The following is a 24532-nucleotide window of genomic DNA, read 5'->3' as shown; positions in this document are numbered from 1 at the left end:
GTTCCTTAATGTTTTCTTATTACATGACTCTCAAGCCATGTACCCATCTAGTAATGTGGTGTATGCCACACCACAGCTCCCTTGGGAGAGTGACGGGTCGCTCTCATGTGACCTCGTTACAGTATACATATCGCACAAAAGATACAGTCTTGTAACGACAACCAAGTCGTTACAAGACATCCTGCTTCCAATCGTAACGAGGTTGCTTCGAATCTCGCACATGGGAATCCTTACCTTTCAGAGGACGCGTAATGCTAACCTGAGAGTTTTGAAGCTAGACTACTGTACTATGTACATATAGAACCTATGCAACGCCCAGATGCCCCACATACCTTTTGTATCACGTGGAAATCATGAAACCTTATCATGATGCTTCTGAAATTTGCTCTCGATGCGATGGGCAACAATATAATGATACGTACACTATAACATGAATATGGTGCACTTCTTGCTTCCATGACTCACAGTATCAGCAAACCGTTTGTTCACTCTCTACTATCATAAATTTGGTTGCGTCTGTCACCATAAGTCCAGTGTTCATCATTAAGCTGCGCCGCTTTATACGCCCTGCTGCAGCATTTGTCTCCCGACCTGAGAGCTATTTAATTTTCATTGTATATATGAAGCAAAACTGTTGTGTCAAGCACTAGATTTCTATGCTGTATTCACAAAAGGAGATGTTGATACTTCTCATAAGCTTCCAAATCGTTAAGCTTTTAAGACTACTGATACGGAATCAATTCTATAAGCTTTTTTTCTACTTGTCTTTCCAGCTTCACACACATCGGCTGGCACTCCAACTTTTGGCATCCGGTACCCAGTCTTTGCGCACAGCTGAAGCCACGTATTACCAACGACGCACCGTTGTTCAGTGCTAATGGCATACAAAAAATCAAGCAGTGGATTCGGCAAGAACAAATACACAAGGTGTAGCAGCAAGGCGTCAATCCCCATCAAAGTTGTATAGATTATGGCATTGGAAATTTACGAAGCAATCTGGGAATAATTGGATTTTGTTAGTGCCTTTTTTCGCACACGATGAAATGCAAGATAATGTACGTGCCTTTGCTACCACAAATCACTGCAATGCTAGTATCAGAATTTGCCAAAAATTGTAGTTTCACCACATCATCTTCCTTGGTTGTAGTGCTTTCTTGTGTGTCCCTAGAGTGCAACATGTACAACATTGAACCAAGTTGGTTCCATGCACTTTCAAATATCTAATTTTGAATATGGTGGTCATCAGAGGTTACTGAGTTTCGCATGACTTGAGGGCTAAGAATTGAAGTGTTCATTCGAATAACATGGCGCATATCTTCTATTGTTTGAAGAAAGAACAATTGCTGACTGGATTCTTTCTTGTCATCCTGCTGTCTTCATCGAAAAATTGAGAAAGTAAGGCGTTGTTCCAAACGACTTTACCAAAGAAATGTTCTGAGGGACGAATGCTGGTGAGAATAGGCAAATAAGCGTAAATATGTTCCCATCTGTTCATACTTCTTGTGTCATGCGATGGCATGAAGTCGCCCCGCTGGCAAACGAGATTAGTGGCTGTCGTTGCTACATTAATGGCTTTACTGTATAGTACCAGCATAGATAGAGTTTAGCTTTGTCTAAAGCACGCCATTGGGCCGCACTTTTGATGCTCGCGCTCATCACAGCTGGCGAAATTGTAGCCACGACTTTCTGTAAAAGACTTGGTCAACATTCGCAACCACATGACGACCGTTTTCTGGCATGACATAAAATCTTTTTCTAAGGTACTGAAATTTCATATAGCGAAATTTATTATCAAATGCTGCCAAATTTGTTAGCAATAGACTCGATGTCCGCGTGATATTATGACCTGTGTGCACTGTTTAACCTGTGAGCGAAAAAAACGTAACACCACAAGTACCTCGAGCGGATCTAAATTAGATTGATACAATTTGGTTTCATGTCATCATTGCAAATACATTCATCAAGCTGCACTAAGTTCTTAAAGTAAATTACTTTTATTGACTTGAACACAGAAAGAGTTTAGAGGTAGTTTTCAACATTTATGATTGCTACAGGGAACTCTCTACATAGCTGACGACACGATTTGTCAACTTGCCTGATTTGGATGGCTAGATTTCATCATCTGTTTTACGACAACATGGTATAGATGAGCGAGCTCTGTGTCTCACAAGGTCGTGTTGACCGCAATTAAGCCTCATTCAGCAAATATCCTGCTCGCTATCTACTAAAAATGACTTGTGCTGCTGCCTCTGCCTGCATTTTCGCGGGAATTCTCATCTCTGCCAACGCCTTCACGGTGACCATCACTAATAAATGCTCGAGCACCATTGATCTATACACGCGCCTCGCTAATGTCTACACGGATGAGATCGATATTATTGTCCCGGGTGGCTCGATCAACAAATCTATCGGGAAAGGTTATGAAGGTCACTTTCGCAACGGCTCAAACGACGCTGCAACGCTCGTTGAGATCTCCACCATGGGCGAACTCGATCTGACTTGGTACGACATTGGAATTATTCCGCCGCGACTTCACCCCGATCACATAAACTGCATGGGACTTCAGGAGTGCAAAGACCATTCGGATAGTGGAATTGGTTTCAATACCCCCGTGCAGATCACTCCAACATCAAACATCGGCAAAGACGCATGCGAGCAGCTTGAGTGCTTAGCTGACGAATGTCAAGATGCGTACAACTTTCCCACGGACGATAAAAAAACTCATTCTTGTGCATTTGGCACTGATCTAATCGTGACTTTCTGTCCAATGAGCGAGTCAGTGTCGATCTCGCAAGATTCCCCAGTACAACAAGAAACAGATTCCGTTCCTGACACAATGGAGGCACCTGCTGCTCCGGATAGCAATTCAAATGAGGATCAGACACAAAATGATGATGTCATTGAAAACTCAGACACTATGGCTACAGAAGTCATTAACTCAACGACTTCCACTCCCACACCAAACGATGTAAATCAATCCGAAAATCCTTCTGTAGAGGTAACACCAGAATTCACCACGGCCACTCCCACGTCAAAATTCTGCGTCTAAACAAGCGATTGCAATCTTCAACGAGCCATAAAGCGTAGAAATGTAATAATTGTTATCAACAATACAAAAAAGAAAACATTCAAATTTTGTCAAATCTAAATAGTAATTGAAATGGCGGCTCCGAGCACGGCGAGTAAACGTCTTGGTCGACTTCTGCCTCACTCAAGTGTGCTATTCTTATGCGACGTTCAGGAAGTTTTTCGTGGTCTCACATTTCAGATGCCCACGGTCATCCATGGCACGAACACAATGGTCTGCTGTAGCACGTTTTAAAAAGAGTATGTTCATATTTTCATCTTGTACCTTTTCCATCAGGTGTCTGCAGCTAAGATCATGAACCTACCGGTGGTCGTGACGACTCAGTATTGCTCGCGTCTTGGTAATACTGTGTCTGAGATCTCGAAGAATCTAGAAGGCATGCAGGATGTCAAGATCTTTGACAAGATGAAGTTTTCGATGCTTGTGCCTGAAGTGGAACATCACTTGACCTTCAACATGCCGCAACGCAAATCTGTTCTGCTCTGCGGTATTGAGGCGCATGTGTGTGTTCTGCAGACGTGTCTTGACCTACTAGAGAAGGGCTTTGATGTGCACGTGGTCTCGGATGCTGTATCCAGTTCTACTAGCTATAATCGCTCTATGGCTATAGAACGCATGCGTCAGTCCGGTGCCTACATTACTTCAGTCGAGTCAGCCATATTCCAGCTAGTAAACGATGCAAGTAACCCCGAGTTTAAGAACACATCCAAGCTCATTAAAGAGCATCTTAAAGTGGAAAATGGTTTCATAGCCAGCGATCGCATGTAGGGTCCATTAATGCGTCAGTCAAGTGTGGGGTTTTTGTTAATATTAGCACTTATCCTCAACTTTGCGAAAGAAATCGAACAGTGTCTTTTTACCAATTAAAGCCGTTTTCTTAAGCGTTCGAGATTCACAGATAGCAGCAAATTTCGATGATGAACGTGGTCTCTTTTTGGACCTGGGACTTTGCACAATCTTTGAAGCGATCCCATCAGTAGATATTGGTGCTTTTACGGAATGCGAACACTCCATGACGAGATCATTAAATGGGGTTGCAGTGACTGAAGTTAACTTTGATACAGCTGACGTTCGTGACAGTATGCCAATCCTTTTTTCATTTTTCCTATGCCAATCGTCGACTTTGGAAAATTCTTTAGTTTGTGCAGCGGACCTGTAGGCATTTTTTAGGCCTTGAATCGATACTGTGCACTCTTTCGCCTGCAAGCGTTTCTTGTACGCAATCTGTTCAGCCTTCCCTACTGGAGAAGACTTATTAGCCATTTGTTTTGTTATAGATATCCTATGTTTAGTCTTTGATATATCAATCGGGGTTTCCTTGCCATTTAAACGTGTGTTCAATGGTTTTTGATGTTCAGGTGGAGCTTCATCGAACTGCAAATTCTGTAAAATTGTTGTATCCTTTACGAGACTGCATAAAGTTCGAGCGCACACCTCACCCTTGTAAATCTGTTCCACGACCTCACGCGAACGTATTTGACCAAGAAAACTTTTTGTCGAATTTACAACAGAATGTAAATTATCTGGTTCAGCGACCAACGGCAGTGCTCGCTCTTGCGAAGCGATACAAAGTGATTCCTTAGCGCGCTGCAGAATATCAGGAAAGCAGTTTTCATGACCCATATTGACCAAAAAGTCGCAGCTCCGTGCAGTTGAATTAAAGACAATATGGTGATAAAAGATAGCCTCCGCATTCAGAAATTGCTGCATAAATCCAGTTGGGATTTTCGTGCCGGAGCTTGAGAGTTTACTCACTAATCGATGGACGCGCAAAGAGGCGGGAGCCCCACGAAAGTTATATATGTGTTTGACAGCTGTCTGTTGTACAAATGCTCCATTAGTGTGAGGAAGGAACGAAATCCACCCAAATGAAACTCACAGCAAATCCTATGTTTGGAAGGGAATCTAGAAAATCACATCCAGCTAAAACACACACTTGGACGAACATGCGTGTGGCTTCTTTTTCTCCTGATGTTAGATAATGAATTTTTCTCATCAAAGCGTTTGCTGAAGAAATCGAAAGACAATTCTTAGTAAACATGGGTGATGACAACCAATTTAGAATCAAGCAACTTTACAAGAAGCCTTTGCTGAGTTCTTATGGAGGATAAGGCGCGACACCGCCTGTAAAACAACAAACGTGTTTTTAAATTAGAATTTGGCTCAGCATCACCAACAATGAATATATCTTTTGCCTGAACATAGCCATTTTCTTCCAGCTTGACAAGCACTGGACTGCAGACGTTGGCAGTGAGGCAATACACCACGACATCCGAGTCTTCCGTCACAATACCGGCTGCCAATTTTTCCTTGCACATCCATGCCATCTAAAAAAGCAAATGTTTAGCTCAATCACTCAAATTTAATTAGCAGTAAGACGTGCCTGGGCATCAGCCTCAAGTGGCGCCACTACGAACGGAATTTGAGCAGCACGCAACGCGTTCATCACATTAAATATTATCGCTGGAGAAATATTGACCGACTGTACTCACTCTCACAAATCAAGAAATGCCAGTAGCACAGGTATATAGAAACTTCCACGACGCACCCTCTGAAATAACTGATATGCTTTATGAAGTTCATCCTCACGCTCACTGCCTTGGAGCCTCTTCGAGTCAGCCATTGCTTGCAGCGCACGCTTACGATTCTCCTCTTTGTATGTTTGTCTCTTTTCTTGCGTTGACGACTACAATAAATGAGTAGATGTTTGAGATGTAGCTACATCAAAAGGATAACAGATTGCATGCTGCCTGCACCTTTAGTGGCAGCCGCTGACCATCGAAGACAAGAATGACTTCGGCCACACCATAACTACGTAGCATATCTACTTTGCGCAACATGTATTGGATGTACTTATCAGTATCTCTGCCGATCGAGAGCTCGTAGGCACAGCCGTAGCAGCTGTAGTAAGCACCCTGCGATAATTAGCTTCTTGTCTCAACGTGAAGAAACGAGTTTGGAGCGTACGCTTTATGCAGCCAAGAGAGCGCATCAACTAGAAGCGTCTGGCCAGCAAACTCTTTGAGATGAGTCCTATCAACAGCGTCGTTGAGCTGACGAAGAAAGCTATTGATGCCCATTGATTGAAAGCTGCAATATTTTATAAGAAATGGAAGCTTCCATTTTAATACACAATTCGTTTTAGTGATAATTGTAGTTCATGCTATGAATACATCGATATTTTAAAAGGGAATTGCTGCAAAGAGTTGTCTGTGGGTAGTCAGCAGTGGACATGTCGAATCTGCGCCGAGCACCTTGCACAGTAAATTCCAAAACTTTCTTGTCTCGACCAGAAATAATGAACACCTGCAAGCCATGTTGTCGAGAACTTTGTCGGGTAACAGCTTTGTCACAGACACCGGTAGTGGTATCGCTGACAGCAGTGATGTGAGCCATCTACCTCAGAAATCCGCAAGGGTCATAACGCCAGTATTACCAAACCCGTCTTTGGGAAGACCAGTGTACTACATGGTGATGGACTGTCAGCATCCTTTCGGGGCCGGCGGCCTAGCTAGCCGACAGATAGCATATCATTTGCTTTACGTTTCTGCAATTGATAAGACCGTACGAACTCATTTTTTTGCGATTGTAAGCGCGGACTCCAAATGTAATAGCTCCCTCTCTATCTAGTGCACGAAACTCCTTCGTACTCGATATGACTATCTAGTGTACCCAAACGTTTAACCACCTAGTGAAGTAGCTGTTTGGCCACAACGTGGCTGTGCAATTACCTTTTACAACGACAGAATCGTCTGTTGTCTTCTAGAGGACTAAGTGTCAAATGTGAGAAGCAACATTAAACACTTGCGAACGGTGTTCGAGTGTTTGCGCTCAGATGCGCTTCTGCAATTATTGACAAGTGTGTCAATGGCGCCGTCGAGATCCTCTTCCTTGGCTGCTTCATTAAGAAACATGGTCTGCAGGCACATTAAAATGGCTACCGTTAATTGGCCAGTGCCTCTGCCCCAAATGGGCTTTTAAGGAAGTTTGGCCAGGTCACATACTTGCGATAGTCCAGTGCAATTTATGTCGACATCGCTTCATCTAATTCTTTTAAAAGTGATGTCAAATGGTGTGGGTGCGGCAGTAAATTTGGCCTTTAATGCTGTTTGAGGAATCCTCTTGTGCGCCCCGATCTCAGTTCTCCTAGACCTAAATCAGCCGATTTGCGTTGACCGTGACGCTTCAACCTTTGTAATAGGCTGCACTTACTCCAAGTAGGTGTCAACGGGCATGAACTCATGATCGCATTTATGTCTTACCAGCTCAAAGTGGCAGAGAACAACTGCTTGATCAAAACACGATGCTACTTTCAGTAAAGTATACTCTTGTCAAGTTTGAGGGTGCGCCTGTTTGACAATGAGCTATTTGTGACCGATACAGATCATAAGTCGTTGCGCACAATCCCATCGTCACCACATTTCTCATAAAAATGGCAAGATACTTATCTTCCTCTGTCGTGTATACATTTGAGGTAAGGTTTTAACCGCTCGACTTCATTGGTAGCGGTTGGGGTTTTGTGTCACCCAACTATGAGCTACGACCAATTGATGATTTGATATGTATCGCTCGCGGGTCGGACGCAACATGTGTCGCGTTGCCGAAAGATTTGGATAGCAACGGGGTGTATAATGAATATACCGCTTTATCGAAACACTTGTTCAGTGCGTCTGCACTAACAATCCGTATCCAGGACTTGCTGTATTTCAGTATTGATCTGTTTGACGCTTGATGTGCGATGGTTTTTGACGATGATGATCTCAAGCACCTAACAATGTCGTCGCACATAGTAACCCATCGGATATCAATCTGGAAAAAAATGGTATCTTGTTCAGTGAGCGCTATGTGCCAGTGGTCCAGTTGAACCAGATGTATGCGCACGTCGGCGCCTTTGGCCAGGCTACCGGTTCGGCAAGTAATAGCAATTCCCAGCTATGGACTTTATTCGGGTCTTCTTAACGATACATTCGAATATCCAGGTATGATGGATCTTGCGGGTCGCGCTGCTGCTATTCATCGGCAAGAGCACAACCAAGCTGCTCATCGACGAAGTGTATCACCAACATTGCTTACCCGTATCCTATGTATCGGTTAGAAACCCGCGCTTCACAAGGAAGTTCTAGAAAGCACTGTTTAAATTTGGCTGAGTGCCAGATCGGATATGTCAACCGATGGTCATCCACAAATCGATGGTCCAATGACTGCGTGGACGCATCGTGAATGATTTATTTCGGAGGTACTGCACGGAGCGACAGGTGATTAGACGGAACGCGTGAAATGTATCGAAAAGGATATTTTTCAAGCTCTTGCGCGGAGCGATCGGGGGGGCTGGAGAGAATTAATTTTACTCATTGAGTGTAGTATGTGCTGAACAGGCTATGCTTCATTTTCATACCTCTTTTGAAAACTTCCCGGTATCATGGATAATGCTACGAAGTGGCTCCGGCCATAGCGGGGGGGGGGTTCGTTCAAAATTGACTTGATGATATCAGCCCGGCTGCATTTGAAGTAAAAGCAGATTCAATTATTTAATGAGATGAAGTTGAGTGTCATGCGCAGGAGGCGTAACGCTACGGCTGAGAGATAGGATGCTCAAAAACGCGCGATGTCAGAGACAGGTCAACCCAACACGAATATATAGTGGGATAACAGGTTATATTAGATGTAATGAGCCTATTTATACATGCATTGTCAGAGTTCCGCAGAAGCAAGGCGAAATCGCGCTACATCGTACCCTTCGCGGTCGTACGAAGAAAGGAACTATACTTTTCACTCTCCCACATGGTATGCGTACAAATTACATGAGGTTGTGGGTCTACTGGAGAAATGTCATAGATCGATGTGAAGTGCTTCGTTGAATACGGAGAAGCTTCTATACCATTTTCTGCAGCTGAGCTACTCTCTGTCCCCAAGCAAAGGCATCATTCTGATCCTCTGGGGTGCCTCACACCAGGCAGCGCAATGGTAAGCCTAAAAAAAATCCGAGATTTGACTTACCGTAGTCACGATCGCAAGTCAAGACGCTCGAAGCATTCAGCATTTCAAGATTCCGCCACAGCCAAGAGAGCTGATGAGAGCCAGCTGCAGAACATCCGTCCATCGTCGCGCTGCTCGATGATTTTATACGTGGATCATTTTGTTGGCCAGCGGGCACACCGGGTTGTAGCCAGTCTAGCCACTTGCTACCTGGCGCACCTTTGAATTTCATCCCCGGTGGTGTCCTTCGTCACATTGTGATTTCTGCTCGCGGGTTAGAGCCAACCTTGTTGTGAGTATGACTCTCGGTTTTTTATCGCTGCTACAGCAGCCTAATGGTGACGAGTGGGGTTGTAAACTCCAGATACTTTAGGTGATGGGTCTTCACCTCGACGGTCGTGTCTTGCATTTTACGCATTTAATCAAGTATGAGTCGACAAGTCTATCGGACGTCCGTTTCGCTCAATTTGACTGCACGGTATCAAGTTGGGTGAGACGGCGTGTTTACTCTACCGGTCCGGGAACTGAGCTTGTAAAACTCATGGGCATTTAGCTAACTTCAAGACCACAATGTCTTATGGAGGATACTGGGCTATTTGAGTGCTGCTGCTCCAGGCGTAGGTGGTTCATCTGAGCAGTAATTATCTGCGGATTACATAAACGCTCGCATAGTATTTTCCGGCTCTCAGAAATGAGATCCGAAAATTCTATGCGAGCGCTTTCGTGTGAGTGGAAGGCCCGCACGCATAGGCGCTTAAGGGATCCACCCCAGCGCGACAAGTAACTTCTGACGTTTGGAACCCTGATATGGCGCGATTAATTGGTCAAGAGACGGCGAGACTCCTGCACACATAGATGGGCTCTCTGATCCAGGTTTAGCTTGTTGGTGACGAGATGAGTTCCACGGAGGGTTAAGTAGTCTTTGAAAAAACCACGGGGTACGTGAGTCGTGTAGAGGATACGTTGTGCCCAACAAGCGCCTCCACCTTATTGAACGGCGAGGGCCGTTTGATGTCAGGCGAGTGCAGAGGTGTCTGGTTATGTCGTGAAGGCTCGCTGCAATCGTTCGGAATGGAGAACACCTCAGAATTCGTAGCGCGTTGGTCTGAAGGTCTGCGCCTTTTCTGGAGTCTCGTTAATTCATTCAGTTTGGCACATACGAAAAATCACCGGTGCAAGTATATTCCAAGAAGCAAGCACAGAAAATCCCAAAAGGTGGTAGAAACCTCCAGGCATAGTGGTTGCTTGTAAAATTGTTGCTTTTGCGCGGTGGTTAGAGAGGACAAAATTATTGTGATTCGTAGTCTATATCTTACACGTAGAAAGTGAAAGAGGTACATACTCTCACCTTACATATGTGGTACAATTGCATTACATTCAATACTGCACAACGCTATGGGATCACATTGCAATTTGATGTAACTGTGAATATTCATTAGTAGCTTAATATTGTTATATATATGAAGACGATCGAAATTGGTGTGGATTAGGTCCGTGGAACACGTTCCAAGACAGGGTTATATTAAACCGAATATATTTAGTATTGATATCAATAGCATTTAGCCACGTGTACTCCTGAAGTGGTAAAGCTAACTATATTACTAGTTACGCTAGAGTCTCTCTGTTCTACTTCTGTTTAAAGCGTACAGAACCACCCTGAGTGCGTCTGATAACAAAGCGTTTTGATATGTAGCTTTTATGGAGACGACGCATCTTTTTTCTGCGCTTTATGATGCCCACAGGTGCTTATACAATTCCTCTTGGGGCCTCTGCTTACTGCCCATATAATTCCCAATCTCCAGTTTCTACCGCCAAGAGTGGTACAATTTATTCACTGACACTGGCGAGGCTGATATCCATCGGACTTTTTACGCAAACCGAGCCAGATTCTTACAAAGTCTAATATGTGCAACAGCCATTGCAAAATCGATAGGTACATAATCTCAAAGTGCGCTCATCGCCATGACTAATGTTCAAGCAGATACAAAGCTGCGAACATCATAACGGGCCGATATAGCATCAATTCACAGACATACCTTATCCTCTTGTTGATTTCAGTGTCCAAAGAGACTTATACATCAGCAAACATTTTACCGTGCACCTAGCGGAGATAGACCTTTAATTATACGAGTCCGCGTTAGTTAACGCACTTAGGTTGGTTATGCACGAACCACCCAGATGCGAGTCGAGAGCCTATCAAATTTTGCAATCTCTTCGTTTGCTCTATCGTAAAAGAGATATATTGTGGCTCACGTCTAGCTCAGCATCAAACTATAAACATCTGTTTTAACGACCATAAGAATATATGCTATATGTTGTAAGGTCCAGGGCTAATAGCCCATCCCACGAACCTCCCCCGTATGTGGTCTCAGCCCCACATTCGTATCAAGTATTATTTATTAAGGCATTCAACTTGCTGTTGCCGAGCTTTGCTGTGTGTACGAGGGACAATAGTTTCATGTATACAAACATTCTGCTCAAGTTCGTACCCCGTTCCACTTTTTTCCAATTAAAACCCCGCCAAGGTCATTTATCATCCTGGTCGAAGTCCTTCCTGGTCGCAGACCATCTGTATCCTTCAATCACGAATTTTCTAGTCGGATGATCAAAACTGCACTTGGTATACCGTGAATTTCCCAAAAAATGTTATACTTTAGAGTCCGCAATAACAAACGCACAACGATTAAGGTCGGTACAATTCTTTCAGGAGCTAAGCCGAGAGCCTTTAACGAATTTAGTTGTGTAGTTAGCTCTGCTATACCAAAATTACCAATGTCTATAACTAATGCTTTTTAGACCAATAGTGATGTATATGCTTTACTATTTTTAATCTGTTTATATTGTCAGACATGCGGCTGGCAGCCCACATGACCAACGGACCCCCCTTTCCGCACAATGGCTGCGCGTGGATCCTTCAATATGCGCAGTTTTTTATCAAGTTACAATTGTGATTCTAGTGGGAGGTTCCGTTTAAGAAAGGTTGAATGTGTGTTTTGGTTTCTTCAGAAACAGTGGTCCTTAGTTTTGTGAAATACAAACCAAGAAAAACTTAATTGGTACTTCAGATCGTGGGCTCAACACACTTTGTGTCTTAAAAACGCTCGAAGAGCATCGCGACTCAGCGGACGGCGATCGACCAAATCGTCATCGCCCGTCGCCGACTCTTCCCGATGAGAATAGTGGCGTCCACTACCACGTGGAACGCCTTTTGGGTCGACGTCGTCGGCGGGGTTTAATTCAATATCATGTAAAGTGCAAACTCCGAGGACATGTGGGTGTGTGAGGTGCCACTTCGGCAAAACTGCCCAGGCCCACCATGACATGGATTAACGTTAGTGTCCTTACAGTGGACACTGATGGCATCAAGAAAAAAGGTCACCTATGTTGTGAGAGCTTGCTTTCTACGTAGTCGGTGTCGTACGTCCAAGAAACTACATTTGCAGAAAGCAAGCACCTCTTAATGTTCAAATTCCACCTTGACTCGAGCTTTAAGCACACAGCCTTTGTGGACGACCCCAATTCGATGTTGGATTGACCCACGATAAGTCGGAGCGGTAGAGTGCTCACGGTGCTTTGCTCTGACCTTCTTGGCTTCAACTCGGCGATTGAACTCCCACAGCTGTCGGCCGCAGGTCGCTACCTCCTTTGGTTCAGGAAAACAACTGCACGAGGTTACTGGAGGTTTCCGCAGTGCCTTCTCGACTACCTGAAAGTTGTGTCTGCAATCGAAAAGGTAGCCGAGCTAATTTGCTATCAACTGCGTGCCGCTGAGAACCCCGTCAAGGTATGGAAACAATGGAAGACGAGCATCAAGACACAGCAGCAGGATGTGCAGAAGAGGCTGCCAATACAGGACACGCAAGCTGTTGAGGACGCCTGCATCACACTCGCCCAAGCTGCTACTCGATATCGTACGGCAGGTAGCGACTCAAATCGCGAGCTCTTCGACGAAGCCATACTACAAGAAAATTGTCGCGCGGGGTAGTTGATATATCCAAGACACCGCGTTCGACTTCCAAGCGACAACGTCGAGAAGTCCACCAAGAACTTCATCCGTCCTCTGGACATGAATCTGCGTCGAGTCTTGGTCGAAAAGTCGTGACACCAAGACGGAAGGTCTCAACAAATCCTCAAGAGATCCCATTTTGATAACTGGGGATTCAAGACAGGGGATCCCAGTCGTCCAGCCATGCATTGTAAGCTTCTCGACTGGAACGTCAGCTTTGTCCCGATGGTCGATCGTGCGATACTTGAAGCACCAATCATATCTGCCGATCTTGCAAATGCGATTCGGGACATTAATGCGACATCTTCGCCCGGCATTGACGGGTTGATTACCGGTTTTCTACCAGGCCGTTTTGAATGTGTTCAGCAAGTGCTCAATGTCCAACTTTGGCGTGGGGATGCCTGCCGTGGTTCTGCAGAAGATGGGATTTGGGGCTGAAGTAGGCAACTACCGACCGATCGTACTCATGCAGGTCGATGTGAAGGTGTTGTCGAAGGTGCTGACATATCATTTGCAGCAAGTAATTGCCGACTTAATCCACGCAGACTAGAAATGATTCGTTAAAGGAAGGTTCATCCATTATCACGTGCGGCTCCTCGCTGATTTGCAGGACCTCGTGACAGCTCGCACGAAGAGGCGGCCGTGAAGTTCTTGGACTTCCAGTAGGCGTCCGATCGAGTCAACTGGCGCTACATGATCCGGCTTCTCGAGAGAATGGGGCTCGGCATAGCGTTTATTCGATGGATCAAGCTGTTTCACGAACCTACAAGCGCATCTACTGATCAACCGGAACTCTCTGCCCGCACCGCATCCGATGTGAGGCGTGAAGCAAGGCGATCCGCTGTCTGCGCTGTTCCTCGTCTTGACGATCGAGCCTCTCGGCATATGGCTGATTTTCTTCGGAGAGTACGGTATGCGAAAAACGTATTCCATAAAACCACAGCGTATTCTTTACAGGTGACTCGACTCTGCTTGTGAGCTCGGTCGGGAACCTGCAGGCGCAGCTTGAGATCGTGGAAGACTACTGCAGAGGTTCCAGCGCAAAGATCAACTTGTCAAAGTCGGTACTCTTTCGCTTGATCAGCTCCGTGATTCATGGCGTCCAAGTGCTCGACCGCACGGAGGCAGTGAAGTATCTCGGTATGCCGCTCGGACAGGCTTTGGTCGACGACACGATCATCGATTTCTCGATCAACGCTTTTACGAAAGCTTTAAGGCGTGGTATCGGCGCACACACACGCTCCGTGATCGACTTCTAGGAGCACAATAGATGGAACTTTCCTGTCTATGTCACTACACGCAGCATGTATCGATACCAGCACCGATATAATACGGTGACAGTCGATGCTAGATCGATTCGTGCTGAGTCCCAGGCACGACCGCGACAAGTCGCATGTAAAGCTTATCCCGAATGAGATCGTAAGCCGTCGACGAATTCTTGGCGGACTAGGTGCCCCAAGTCTGGACGCGCAGCGTCTTGCAATACTACTGCAGCTCATGCGTGCGGAACTTGACGACAGCGAGCATTGAGCTGCTCAAACAGCTTCTTTTTCGCACTGGGCGAAACAACGCGCTTGACTTCCCCACGATCTCTTCGCTTCACAATGGCGACCTGCTCAGGTGGAGTCTGGGATCCCCGTGGTGAGCGAGTTCGATCTGGTGGTACTAGGCACACTGGGAGATCACATGGCACTAACTTTCACCTTACGAGCATGCAGTGGGTGGTCCCCGACGGCCGATCTGGTTCCACTCAGACGCTATCTTGCACTTTGATTAGACCCCACGGACGCACACCAGTACAGCATACCTCCGATGCATTGACATGGACCACAACAAAGCTTCAAGCTACATGTGTCCAGAGTCTTCGGGCTGAGATCGCTTGCAGAATTTGTGCGTGAATCCAACGCGTGGCGGATGCAGCAAGACTTCGCGGAACAACACATCGATTACACTCGCGCGAGTGTGACGCCTGGTTTACAGGCAAAGCGGCTGTGGAGGCTGTATAAGAAAGCCATACAGATACAGATCTTGGGTCGGCTTGGCGCGTCGCAACTTGTGTTATCGCCGTCGAACAGCGAGCAAATCCGTCCACTTCCCCATCTAGGCTGCACAAATGGCGTGAAGACGAGCTTGCTTCCGGAGATAACGCGATCTGCAAATTTTCGTACTATGCGGACACCCAAGTCACCGATGACGCCACATCCAATGGCAATTTTACTCGCAGCGAGTTGATGAAGGCAAACCAAGTCGTTTGTCAACTTTGCCAAGCATTTGCGTAAGATTCTACTTCCTGTCTTCGAAAACTCGCTGTTTCGGCTCGTCTTCCGTCTTTCGTCCGTGGCACTCGAGGTTCTGGTTCCTCGAGGCGGCAAACCCACGCATTCTGTACTGTATCCGCGACGGGTGCGATGCCATCAAGACCGAGCAGCACTCGTTCGTTGACTGCAAATCCCATCGCAGGTCCGGCGGCAGGTGCTCGAGCTGGTATCACCGCTCTTCGTTAAGCGTACAACATGGCTCGACATTGCTCTGACAAAAAAATGCAAAGTACGCGACGGCTGGAAAGCTTGCGAAGATGCTGTCGGCAATGTGTGGAACATTCTACGCGCGATAACACTTTCTTGGTCCGACCGCAATCAGCCACACCGGCGCTCGCAGCGATTCAAGTACTTTTTTGCTCACATTTCGTACCTCTAACGACGCCAAATCGCGGAGGGCGCGATTAAATGACTATTCAAGGTGTTACAAAAGTCGAAGATTCATCCAGTAGTTTGTCAAATGCTTTTCGGGTGTCATTAATGTAAAGGAACCTGCATAAATTTCTCAGAATCGCACTGCGACAGGCTAGGAATATTTAAGCTGACTACTAATTCAAGGGGATCATCAAGATGGCCACCAGCACCCCGCCGCCTCTCAAACCACTCGTCTCGAGTCACCTTCGCCGCCCAAAAGTCTGACTCTACTCTGTGAAGTGTGTTATCTCTAGCTGCACCCGAAAGGAGGACGGGAGGCATGAGCCCAAAGCAAAGCTAGGCTGATGGTACCGTAAAGGATAGTGAGGGATAAGTGATGGTGTCTGGTGGAGGCAGACGATATCTAGCGTTGCCCTGCCAGAACACAGCTCAGTAGGACTCTGTGGCTTCGGCCTCGCGCATATTGATGACATGATATGGGGATAAACGCTGATCATGCTCACGAAGTAGCTAAGCACCAAAAACGTCATTAGCACAACAATGCACCTTTTCAAGTTTGCGTACAGCTTATTCTCTCGCATCGCTTAGAAGACTTGCTGCAGATGTATTGATATTTTTTTTGCAGAAGCCGATGAAACTTGACTAAATTACGCCGCGAGCGTCTGCAGATTTTCATGAGCGCAACTGTTTACGAAGATAAAAACTAAGTAAATCGGCGAAGAATGGGTAGATGCGGCACATGTGGGACCATGCGATTGATCGTAACGAGGGTATTTTTTTAGCCTTGTGACATAGCAAACCATTTGAGTACCTACTCTGTGGGCATTATCATCCATCAAGCCTATCAAAATATGATAAAATTCATCCGTCAAGTTATTTCTGCAGTAGATCTCACTATCGGACATGACGTCGAGCACCATATCCTCCCGAAGAATAGGCGTCTGTGCGGTAAAAGGCTGCGATGTTCAGCTTGTTGTAAGCATCAGCGATGCTAACCCACACATGTCTTTCTTCTCCCCGAATATCGGACTAAATTGCACTATGTACCTTCGTGCACGTGAACTGCTTTGTGGTGGCTTCAAAAAAATCGTCAATGGCATTGACCAGGGTGGCCAATGCCACTTCACCAAGGCCACTTCGCGCAATACTTTACGCCGGACACAAGATCGACCTCGTGGTGATTTTTGTCAGCCAATGTCTCAGCTCAAATATTATACGGAGATCCGTCTTGATACACGCGGACGATCTTGTAAATTGGGAAACCGAGCGTCCTGGAATGCGTAACATCTCCCACGGGTGACTAGGCAAATCTTTTAATTTAGCCTTACTTGTGATTGAAGGGGAAGCTAATCTAGTAGAGATCCAGAAAGCGGGCGATCGACTGTGCCTCAATACATGCGCTATTAAGTTGGAGAGTTTGCTGGCGGCACAAGGCACCATTTACCGCCGAGCGACTCCGTCGTTGGCTGTCACTTGAAAGATGTTGAGGCGCTTGGATGGAGCTGTTTTCATCACCTTTAACGCAAAAGTGAAGTTCTGACCCGGCTGTGTCGCTGATAACACACGAGTGATTGTGAGATAATTGCGCGAGCTCATCAATCTCGGCCCGTTGCCTGCCAACTTCGGCGAGTGAGCGCTGTTGCGCAGGAATCCGAGCAAGATGGGTCGACCGTGCTACCGGCTTGATACTGGGTGCGGACCCACGACACAGCGTTAGGGGGTTGATCGATAGGGAATGGGGAGGCAAAAGCAGCTGGAATCATCATCTTCAAAGAGAAAAAGGGAGTGACAGCTGGAGCGGAGGGCTGTGGGAGGGAGGGTTCTCTGAGTAGTTGACTTGAGAAGTAGCCAGCAAATTGAGAAGTTGATCCAGGCATGTAAACCGGTAGGATGCCAGTAATAAAGCTCAGTCTAACCGAGTGCTGATGCATTCACTTGGGTAAAATATCTGCCTACTTCCAAAATTTAGTCTGTGCGAAAGATCTGTGCGAGTGAATGCGCTTCGTGGCTCAACAAGTGTCAATGACCTATTAACGTTTGTCAGAGGCTGGCAGTACGGTATTGTCCCTATAATCTATTTTGATGTGGACAAACCTCAAAGTATTGCTACTGTAAACGTCGACTATGGTGTGCCTGCGTATATCTCCGACGCGTCACGGGGATGCGCAGGGTGATCCCTGTTCTTCAATCTTTCTCTAAGGCCTTTTAGGTTGTGCCATCTAAGCCAACGAAAAATTTGCCCGAATTCTCAGCAGCGACAAGGATGTACTTAGTGGATTATGCGACTTGACTCTCCTATCCAACTCAGTCCCCTCAAAAACTAGCTCATCCAGCGGTACTGCACAAGCTCCAGCGCCAGGCTCGCTGTCTGCAAGACGAAAATACTATTGCTCAACCGCAACCAGACTGTCCACGAAAACACCAACATGCGAGTGTCGGTCCAGATGAACTTGTCCACTACCTTGGTTGTCTCGTTAGTCTACGAGATATTTTCAATGATAATCGACTCCACGTTCTTGGAAGGCATGGACTAAGACCTGAGCATAAATACAGTGTGTCTACTAGAAGGCGCCGCTCTGTGAAAGCAAATGCCAGATCTGATAAGCCCCGGACAAACTCGGCTACACGCCCTCTTTGGAAAACGTCGGTATTGATTTGTCGGACGGAAACTTGTGGCAAGGGATTTTTCACGCTTCACGACCTCCTTACCTCAGATCTCTTGCGGTCGTCTTGAACGAGTTTGCTGCAACAATGTCTATGGCTATGCATCTTGTTCACGTACAGCCTGTTGACGCATGATTCCAGCTGAATGTTCCCGTGCGAAGTCGACACAGCTCTTTTTAGGACACCACGCGCACAGCTCCAACCAGTGGGCCCGCTGAAGGCATTGTACACATCACAATCAAGAGACATTCATTTCGGCAACATGTGCTCATCGCTGCACCAAGAGCACCACAGCTCCAAAACCATACTCGCTACCACAACAATTTTATTATTCCATTAGTACTCGATATATAGGGTGACGTAGCTATACCAAATGTAAGATGATTCTGTCAGCAATTACGGTAAGTCCAAGCCAGGGTGTGATTATGAGCGCATAAAGGTAAACTCAGCTAGCGTAGTGAGTGGGTAGCCCCGAGCCTCTCGACAATAGCCAGGGAAGCTGAAGGGTCATGAGCTGAGCTCCAGCGATGGCTCTGAGCTACTGCGGTCGCAAACTCAGCCGTGTGAGAGACCACAGAGCTCGCAGGAGCGCTTGGCCGGCGCCAACACGACCAAGCTTGCTCACTGGCACGACTGTAGTGACACTTCACGTGCTCCAAGCTTAAGACCCTGGTGATCCGCTTTCAAACAACTGCAACTTGTGCTTTACCGACCAATCACTCGGACTCTTTTGACTCGGTCTCTCGCTCAAACATCGATAGAAGCGACACAATTACGGCATCGTTTTGGCATGGAATATCGCCCGCAACATCATTTCGCTCCAATGGCCGAACTGAAGTCTCCCCAAGCATCAGCAGGAAGAAACACCAGAAACTTGATCTCAATGGGACCTGATCAACGTACCTCCAATTCATTGCGCCATCGCTGCTGACGACACTATATTTCGTTACTCACGTATTCATGTTGTATATGTTCTTGAAATACTCAAGCAATGACTTCATGTGTAGATCAGCATAAAGCCGGGCATGATAAATACGCTGGCTTAAAATAGTATAAAAACATTGGTCTAATGGAAAATATTTCCTTTTTTCAAATAGAATAGAAAAAACATGTTTAAATGGAAGAAATCTACCTTGAATCACAACGTTTCCACTAAAATGACAAAAATCTACCAATGACTTAAAAAAACTATTGAGAAATAAAAAACAAAAAAATTACCCAACGCGCTAAAGAAAATTTATATTCTAGTGCTGCGCATTACTGGTGCATCGACGCTTATGGTGTCCCACTTGACTACAGCTGCCGCATCGATAAACACTTTTTGGCGCGTCAACTTCTGGTGTGGCATGCTGTGATTCGATTCGCTTTTTTTTGGTCGATCTGTTCTTCTCAACGAATTTAATGGAAGATGCTAACTCTTTACCAGCTCACTTTTTGTCACGAATAGCTTCACTTTGAGTGCTTCATCGTAAGCAAGTAGATACGTTTTGGTTGACCATATATATCCTAAAAGCAATTCTGCACGTGACAACTGTTGTGAAACCTTGGGTGCTGCTATAAGGTGTCGACATGTTTATCGACGTTGTAGTAATGATAATGTTTGTGCCAACCACATAGTTTTCGATGCCACGTAATCTTTCATTCCCTCCAGAGCACCGTACCTACTTCGGGGATAAATCCGGGGGGGTACCATGAGATTTCCATACGAGCTGTGTTAAGTTGGATTTACTGGCTTTTTGTTAACCTTCTCAAGGCTCCTCAAAGATTGGTAAAATTACTTTTTATTTGTATAAACTCTACTTTTCTTATTTTTTACATGTGTATTTTTGCCATTGCAAAAATATTATTGCTAGCTATATTTTTTCGCTTTTTTATTTTTTTTGTTTTGGAGGGAGGGGTATTTATTTTTTCATTCTCCCAAAAATATTTCTTATTTTTCAAAAAATCTCGATTGGCCAATGAATTCATTTCTAACAGGTTGCCATGACGACCCGCGTGCTGCTCATCGACAACTACGATTCATTTACTTACAACATCTTCCAAGTATATTCTCAGCTGTATTCTCAGCACAAAAATCTTTTGTTTATATGATTTTGTTCTGCATATTGTTATCCAGTATATGGCTCAGCTCGGTGCAGATGTGGAGGTAAAACGCAACGACCAAATTACGCTTGATGAGATCCGCAAGATGAACCCAGACCGCATTATGATTTCGCCAGGACCAGGGTATCCCAAAGACGCGGGTATTTCGTGTGATGTGATTCGCGAGTTTGCAGGGAAAATACCCTTGGCTGGCGTGTGTTTGGGCCATCAATGCATGTTTGAAGTCTTCGGTGGCAAAGTGGATCACGCTGGCGAGATCGTGCATGGTAAGGCTTCGGTCATTATGCACGACGGTAAGGGTTTATTAAAGGGAATGGCTCCCGAATTCAAGGCTATTCGCTACCACTCACTTGTGGGGCTGCCTGAGACCCTGCCTGACGTGCTTGAGGTGACAGCCACTGTCAAAGGCACCAACATGATCATGGGCGTGCGACACAAGATGCACAAAGTTGAAGGCTGGCAGTTTCATCCAGAGAGCATTCTTACTCATGATGGTCTCAAGCTCATTCAAAATTTTTTAGACATGTGAACGAATGGCGTTGCTTTGTGCTATTCAACGAATATAATACGAGGCATTCATCAACATACAAGTAGGCTAATGACTCGAGTACTTGTCTTCTACTTTATACATAGCTCGATCGCTTGATGTAATCATGGCTTCAAGCTGTCTTCATCCTAAACTGGATGTTGACTTGCGCATACGATACAAACAATAGCACCTTACATCACCAACATACTGCATTCTGCTGTAAATGCAGCATTACATGTAGTCATCTGAAAAAATAAATTTGAGATCCTTCTCCAACTCTGACGCAGATGGTGTGGGCACAAACTACGTAAAGCAATTAAGTATTAGTAGTCAAAACTCGGAAAATGAGCATTTGTTTGTCGATTGTCAAACACCTGTAGACGTTCAATCGTAGAACAATTCTCTACGGACCAGGAGAGAAACTTTTGGAATTGGTATGGAGTCATCGTATTTCGCGACTGATGTATGATTGACTGAATCAAAAAATAAACGTCAGCACTTCAACACCAGAACTAACATGATATCAGATATATCTGTCACCTCAATGCCAGGTACGTATAGCCAATCGTGTGCTCGAAGCGCAGAAAAACATTTCCGTATAGCATCTAGCTTGCGCGATTCTTTGCTAGTTGGTATTGCTAGGCTGGCCAGTTCTTGGCATTGTTCGGGGGTAAGCCCAAGCTGCGAACGCAAAGACCGCGAAAACTCCGAATCGTCGATAGCCACTGCAATCAAAGCTTGATTTTCAGCATTCGATCGACGGATCTGTACACGAAATGCAAGAGGCAGACGTAAGCACGTTGAAAAATTTATGCTGAAGCAAAGGATTCGCACTGCATCCGTATTGCGTGAGTGATGACCAAGAATTCGCGCCATTAATTCCATCTTAGCATCCTTTGACATTTGTGCATGACGAAAATGTTCACCCGAGCTATTTTCTACACATGAGTGAGGAGAAAGACACACGAATAATGAATCCTCACATACATACATACCTAACGCAATTGTCAAGTCTTTTCCATTGCCTGTGCCAAACTTGTGATTTCTAAGCATACTGAGTGAGCTCTCGAGCTTGGATACTTCTGCCTCGTATGTTTCCACCATACCCTTCTTTTTCTCGCGTCGCACTCGTGCCGATGCTCGATTACGTTCCAGGCGTCGTTGCCGACGATCGTCCTCTTCTTGCAGCTTTTGATATATGGACAGCAGGTCGGGGGTGCGTATAATCTGTTTGATCTCCTCTGAGCCCACAAGTGACGGGTCCGTGCCACTCACCCGCGCCAGAAGTACCGTATTCATGGACAATCCACCCGTACTTGCTGCAAACTGTGCTGCAGAGATATGAGATGTTGGTGTAGCAGTTTGTGAGCTGGATATCCCGGCGGCCATCGGAGCTGTAGTCACCGTCTTGTCGTTCGCCGACATGATCGAGAAATTTGTGGCGCCGCCTCCATCAAATGTCATACGAATGCCTTCGGGTGACATTGACTGCGAATGGATTGTGTTTGAGCTCTTAGCGGCCAATTTTACTGCTGGTTGAGCACCATTACTCGCAAAATTGAACTGGTTCTGGCCAAGCCCCTTCCAATGCCGTCGTGCTGCATCGACATCAGACTTGGCGCCGGATTGGTTCATCATATTGTATCCAAAAGAAAATCCTGCTGAATTATCTTGTGTAGATGAAGGCATATATGAGGGTAACGATGAGGGCAGATCGCCATCACCCACTGCACCGCTTTGATTTTGCATTTTTTCAAAATGCATCAGACTCTGTTTGAAGTTATATTGTCACTAATCTGAGAGTATAACTTAAATACATGTATGTCACACAAACTATGTAGCCGCCAGCCATCTCCGAGTACAATTCAAAAGTCATTTTATTTCTTTCAAGAGAATGTTTCGCCAACTGGTCGCCCGTCATGGCCGATATTCCTCTGCTGCGTTGGCTATGAGCTTTGCAGCAGCTGGTGCCGCCTTAAGCTCAAAGCATCAGCAATCACAAGCATCGGTGGCAATGGCAGAAGAAGCATTTCCACGGGCCGCTCCCGTTGCTAAGCAACCTAAAATCAATGGACTTAAAATCTTTAGTGGTAATGCCAATCATGAACTCGCTTCCAATGTGGCAAAGCTTGTGGGTGTGCAGCTGGGGAAGATCACAGTTGAGCGTTTTGCTGATGGAGAAGTCAACTTAATGGTGCATGAAAATGTGCGCGGCAAAGACGTGTACATCGTACAACCTACTTGCGTACCTGTAAATGAAAACCTTATGGAGTTACTACTTATGGTTAGTACGATGCGCCGATCTTCGGCTCGTCGCATCACCGCTGTCATTCCATACTATGGATACGCTCGTCAGGACCGTAAGATGGCAGCTCGTGTTCCCATTTCGGCTGCCGACGTGGCTCGTCTTCTGGAGGCAATGGGTGTCGACCGCGTTATTGCCGTCGACCTTCATTGTGGCCAAATTCAGGGATTTTTTGGTCCCCATGTACCCGTGGACAACTTGGATGGTGGACTCGTGGGTGTATCATACTTCGGGAATCACGAGCTCGTGAATCCTGTCGTGGTCTCTCCTGACGCTGGTGGCGTCGCCCGTGCCAAAAAGTTTCGCGAGTGGCTTGTGGGCAAGTATGGCCTCCCTAACACTGGTCTGGCTATGATTATTAAGCAGCGTATCAAAGCCGGCGAGATTGATCGTATGGATCTTGTTGGGCAAGTCGAGGGCTCAGATTGCATCATTGTAGACGACATGATTGATACAGCTGGGACGTTGTGTAAAGCTGCTCAGCACCTGTCCGACCATGGCGCTCGAAATGTGTATGCTTTTGCGTCACACGGTCTTTTCAATGGTGCTGCTAACGAACGAATTAAAAAATCAACGCTTAAGGAGGTCGTGGTCGTCAACACCACTCCGCTGCCAAAGAGCTGTGAAGGTAATGAAAAGATTGTGCAATTGGACATTGCCCCGCTTTTGGCACAAGCCATTCAAAATATTCACGGCAAGAAGTCGGTGTCTCAGCTATTTCATTAGACGATAGGTAAAGCGATAGCCACAAATATTGGGTGGATGAGTTGCGCTGGAATTGAGAAACTGCAATGACTGAATGTCATGGCGACCCACTTTGTGGCCGTCACCACAAATTATCCCACTAGAGCACAAAGTATGTAACCTTGACCAGGGTACAACCACGCTCTTGGATGGACCGAATTTGCCAATGTAATGCAAAGGATTATTTATGCACTTTGTTGAGCCCTTTATCCTATGAATATCCTCAAATATACGTAAGTGTCTTTAATCTTGGCAGCCAAAATTCGCAAAATGAAGCAAGGATTTTCATTAAAAAATATCAGAGTTTACAAAAAGTTTAGCCAAAGAGTATAATAGTGCAACGTCTACTTGTGTCAGATTAAGTCATCGCGGTTTCACATCCCTACAATCGTTTGCCAATGGGCCACACGTCGTTTTAGCCTGT

The 24532-nt window shown here is 45.8% G+C and overlaps 9 protein-coding genes across 9 annotated transcripts; 6 read left to right on the top strand and 3 right to left on the bottom strand.

Annotated features, from left to right (window-relative positions):
• The first annotated feature begins 533 nt into the window (after window positions 1-533).
• Window positions 534-943, top strand: PHALS_14989 (uncharacterized protein). The gene has a single exon (XM_024722198.2). The coding sequence runs from the start codon at window positions 657-659 to the stop codon at window positions 876-878; it is 222 nt and encodes a 73-aa protein (XP_024573299.1). The 5' UTR covers window positions 534-656; the 3' UTR covers window positions 879-943.
• PHALS_04180 (uncharacterized protein) lies at window positions 944-1656 on the bottom strand (the record flags this gene model as incomplete). The annotated part of the gene is made up of 4 exons (XM_024722197.1): window positions 944-996; window positions 1064-1220; window positions 1498-1531; window positions 1589-1656. 4 exons carry the CDS (start codon window positions 1654-1656, stop codon window positions 944-946), a joined length of 312 nt encoding a protein of 103 aa, XP_024573298.1.
• A 574-nt stretch (window positions 1657-2230) lies between these two features.
• PHALS_04179 (isochorismatase domain containing protein) lies at window positions 2231-3856 on the top strand (the record flags this gene model as incomplete). Its single annotated transcript, XM_024722196.1, has 3 exons — window positions 2231-2998; window positions 3242-3301; window positions 3365-3856. The coding sequence occupies 3 exons, from the start codon at window positions 2231-2233 to the stop codon at window positions 3854-3856; spliced, it is 1320 nt and encodes a 439-aa protein (XP_024573297.1).
• Window positions 3857-3898: 42 nt separating this feature from the next.
• PHALS_04178 (exo1 exonuclease 1 dna repair) lies at window positions 3899-6168 on the bottom strand (the record flags this gene model as incomplete). Its single annotated transcript, XM_024722195.1, has 8 exons — window positions 3899-4906; window positions 4968-5095; window positions 5167-5212; window positions 5284-5415; window positions 5472-5570; window positions 5637-5774; window positions 5845-5989; window positions 6056-6168. 8 exons carry the CDS (start codon window positions 6166-6168, stop codon window positions 3899-3901), a joined length of 1809 nt encoding a protein of 602 aa, XP_024573296.1.
• Window positions 6169-10762: 4594 nt separating this feature from the next.
• On the top strand, window positions 10763-11005 carry PHALS_04177 (uncharacterized protein; the record flags this gene model as incomplete). Its single annotated transcript, XM_024722194.1, has 2 exons — window positions 10763-10806; window positions 10867-11005. 2 exons carry the CDS (start codon window positions 10763-10765, stop codon window positions 11003-11005), a joined length of 183 nt encoding a protein of 60 aa, XP_024573295.1.
• Window positions 11006-17887: 6882 nt separating this feature from the next.
• On the top strand, window positions 17888-18497 carry PHALS_04176 (uncharacterized protein; the record flags this gene model as incomplete). The annotated part of the gene is made up of 3 exons (XM_024722193.1): window positions 17888-17933; window positions 17988-18028; window positions 18072-18497. The coding sequence occupies 3 exons, from the start codon at window positions 17888-17890 to the stop codon at window positions 18495-18497; spliced, it is 513 nt and encodes a 170-aa protein (XP_024573294.1).
• Window positions 18498-20410: 1913 nt separating this feature from the next.
• On the top strand, window positions 20411-21059 carry PHALS_04175 (anthranilate synthase component 2; the record flags this gene model as incomplete). Its single annotated transcript, XM_024722191.1, has 2 exons — window positions 20411-20470; window positions 20544-21059. 2 exons carry the CDS (start codon window positions 20411-20413, stop codon window positions 21057-21059), a joined length of 576 nt encoding a protein of 191 aa, XP_024573293.1.
• Window positions 21060-21290: 231 nt separating this feature from the next.
• On the bottom strand, window positions 21291-22697 carry PHALS_04174 (hypothetical protein; the record flags this gene model as incomplete). The annotated part of the gene is made up of 5 exons (XM_024722190.1): window positions 21291-21362; window positions 21434-21532; window positions 21600-21824; window positions 21894-21997; window positions 22055-22697. 5 exons carry the CDS (start codon window positions 22695-22697, stop codon window positions 21291-21293), a joined length of 1143 nt encoding a protein of 380 aa, XP_024573292.1.
• A 256-nt stretch (window positions 22698-22953) lies between these two features.
• On the top strand, window positions 22954-24090 carry PHALS_04173 (phosphoribosylpyrophosphate synthetase; the record flags this gene model as incomplete). Its single annotated transcript, XM_024722189.1, has 1 exon — window positions 22954-24090. One exon carries the CDS (start codon window positions 22954-22956, stop codon window positions 24088-24090), a length of 1137 nt encoding a protein of 378 aa, XP_024573291.1.
• Window positions 24091-24532: the final 442 nt, after the last annotated feature.

The sequence above is a fragment of the Plasmopara halstedii genome (genome assembly GCF_900000015.1).
Source record: "Plasmopara halstedii genome assembly, contig: Scaffold_253, whole genome shotgun sequence".
Classification (NCBI taxonomy): Eukaryota; Oomycota; class Peronosporomycetes; order Peronosporales; family Peronosporaceae; genus Plasmopara; species Plasmopara halstedii.
The sequence above is the reverse complement of the archived record's forward strand: the minus strand, read 5'-3'. Positions and strand labels throughout refer to the sequence as shown.

Bases quoted from the DNA above. Each gene is read 5' to 3' on its own strand.
- PHALS_14989 (XM_024722198.2), top strand. From the start codon at position 657: ATGCTGTATTCACAAAAGGAGATGTTGATACTTCTCATAAGCTTCCAA.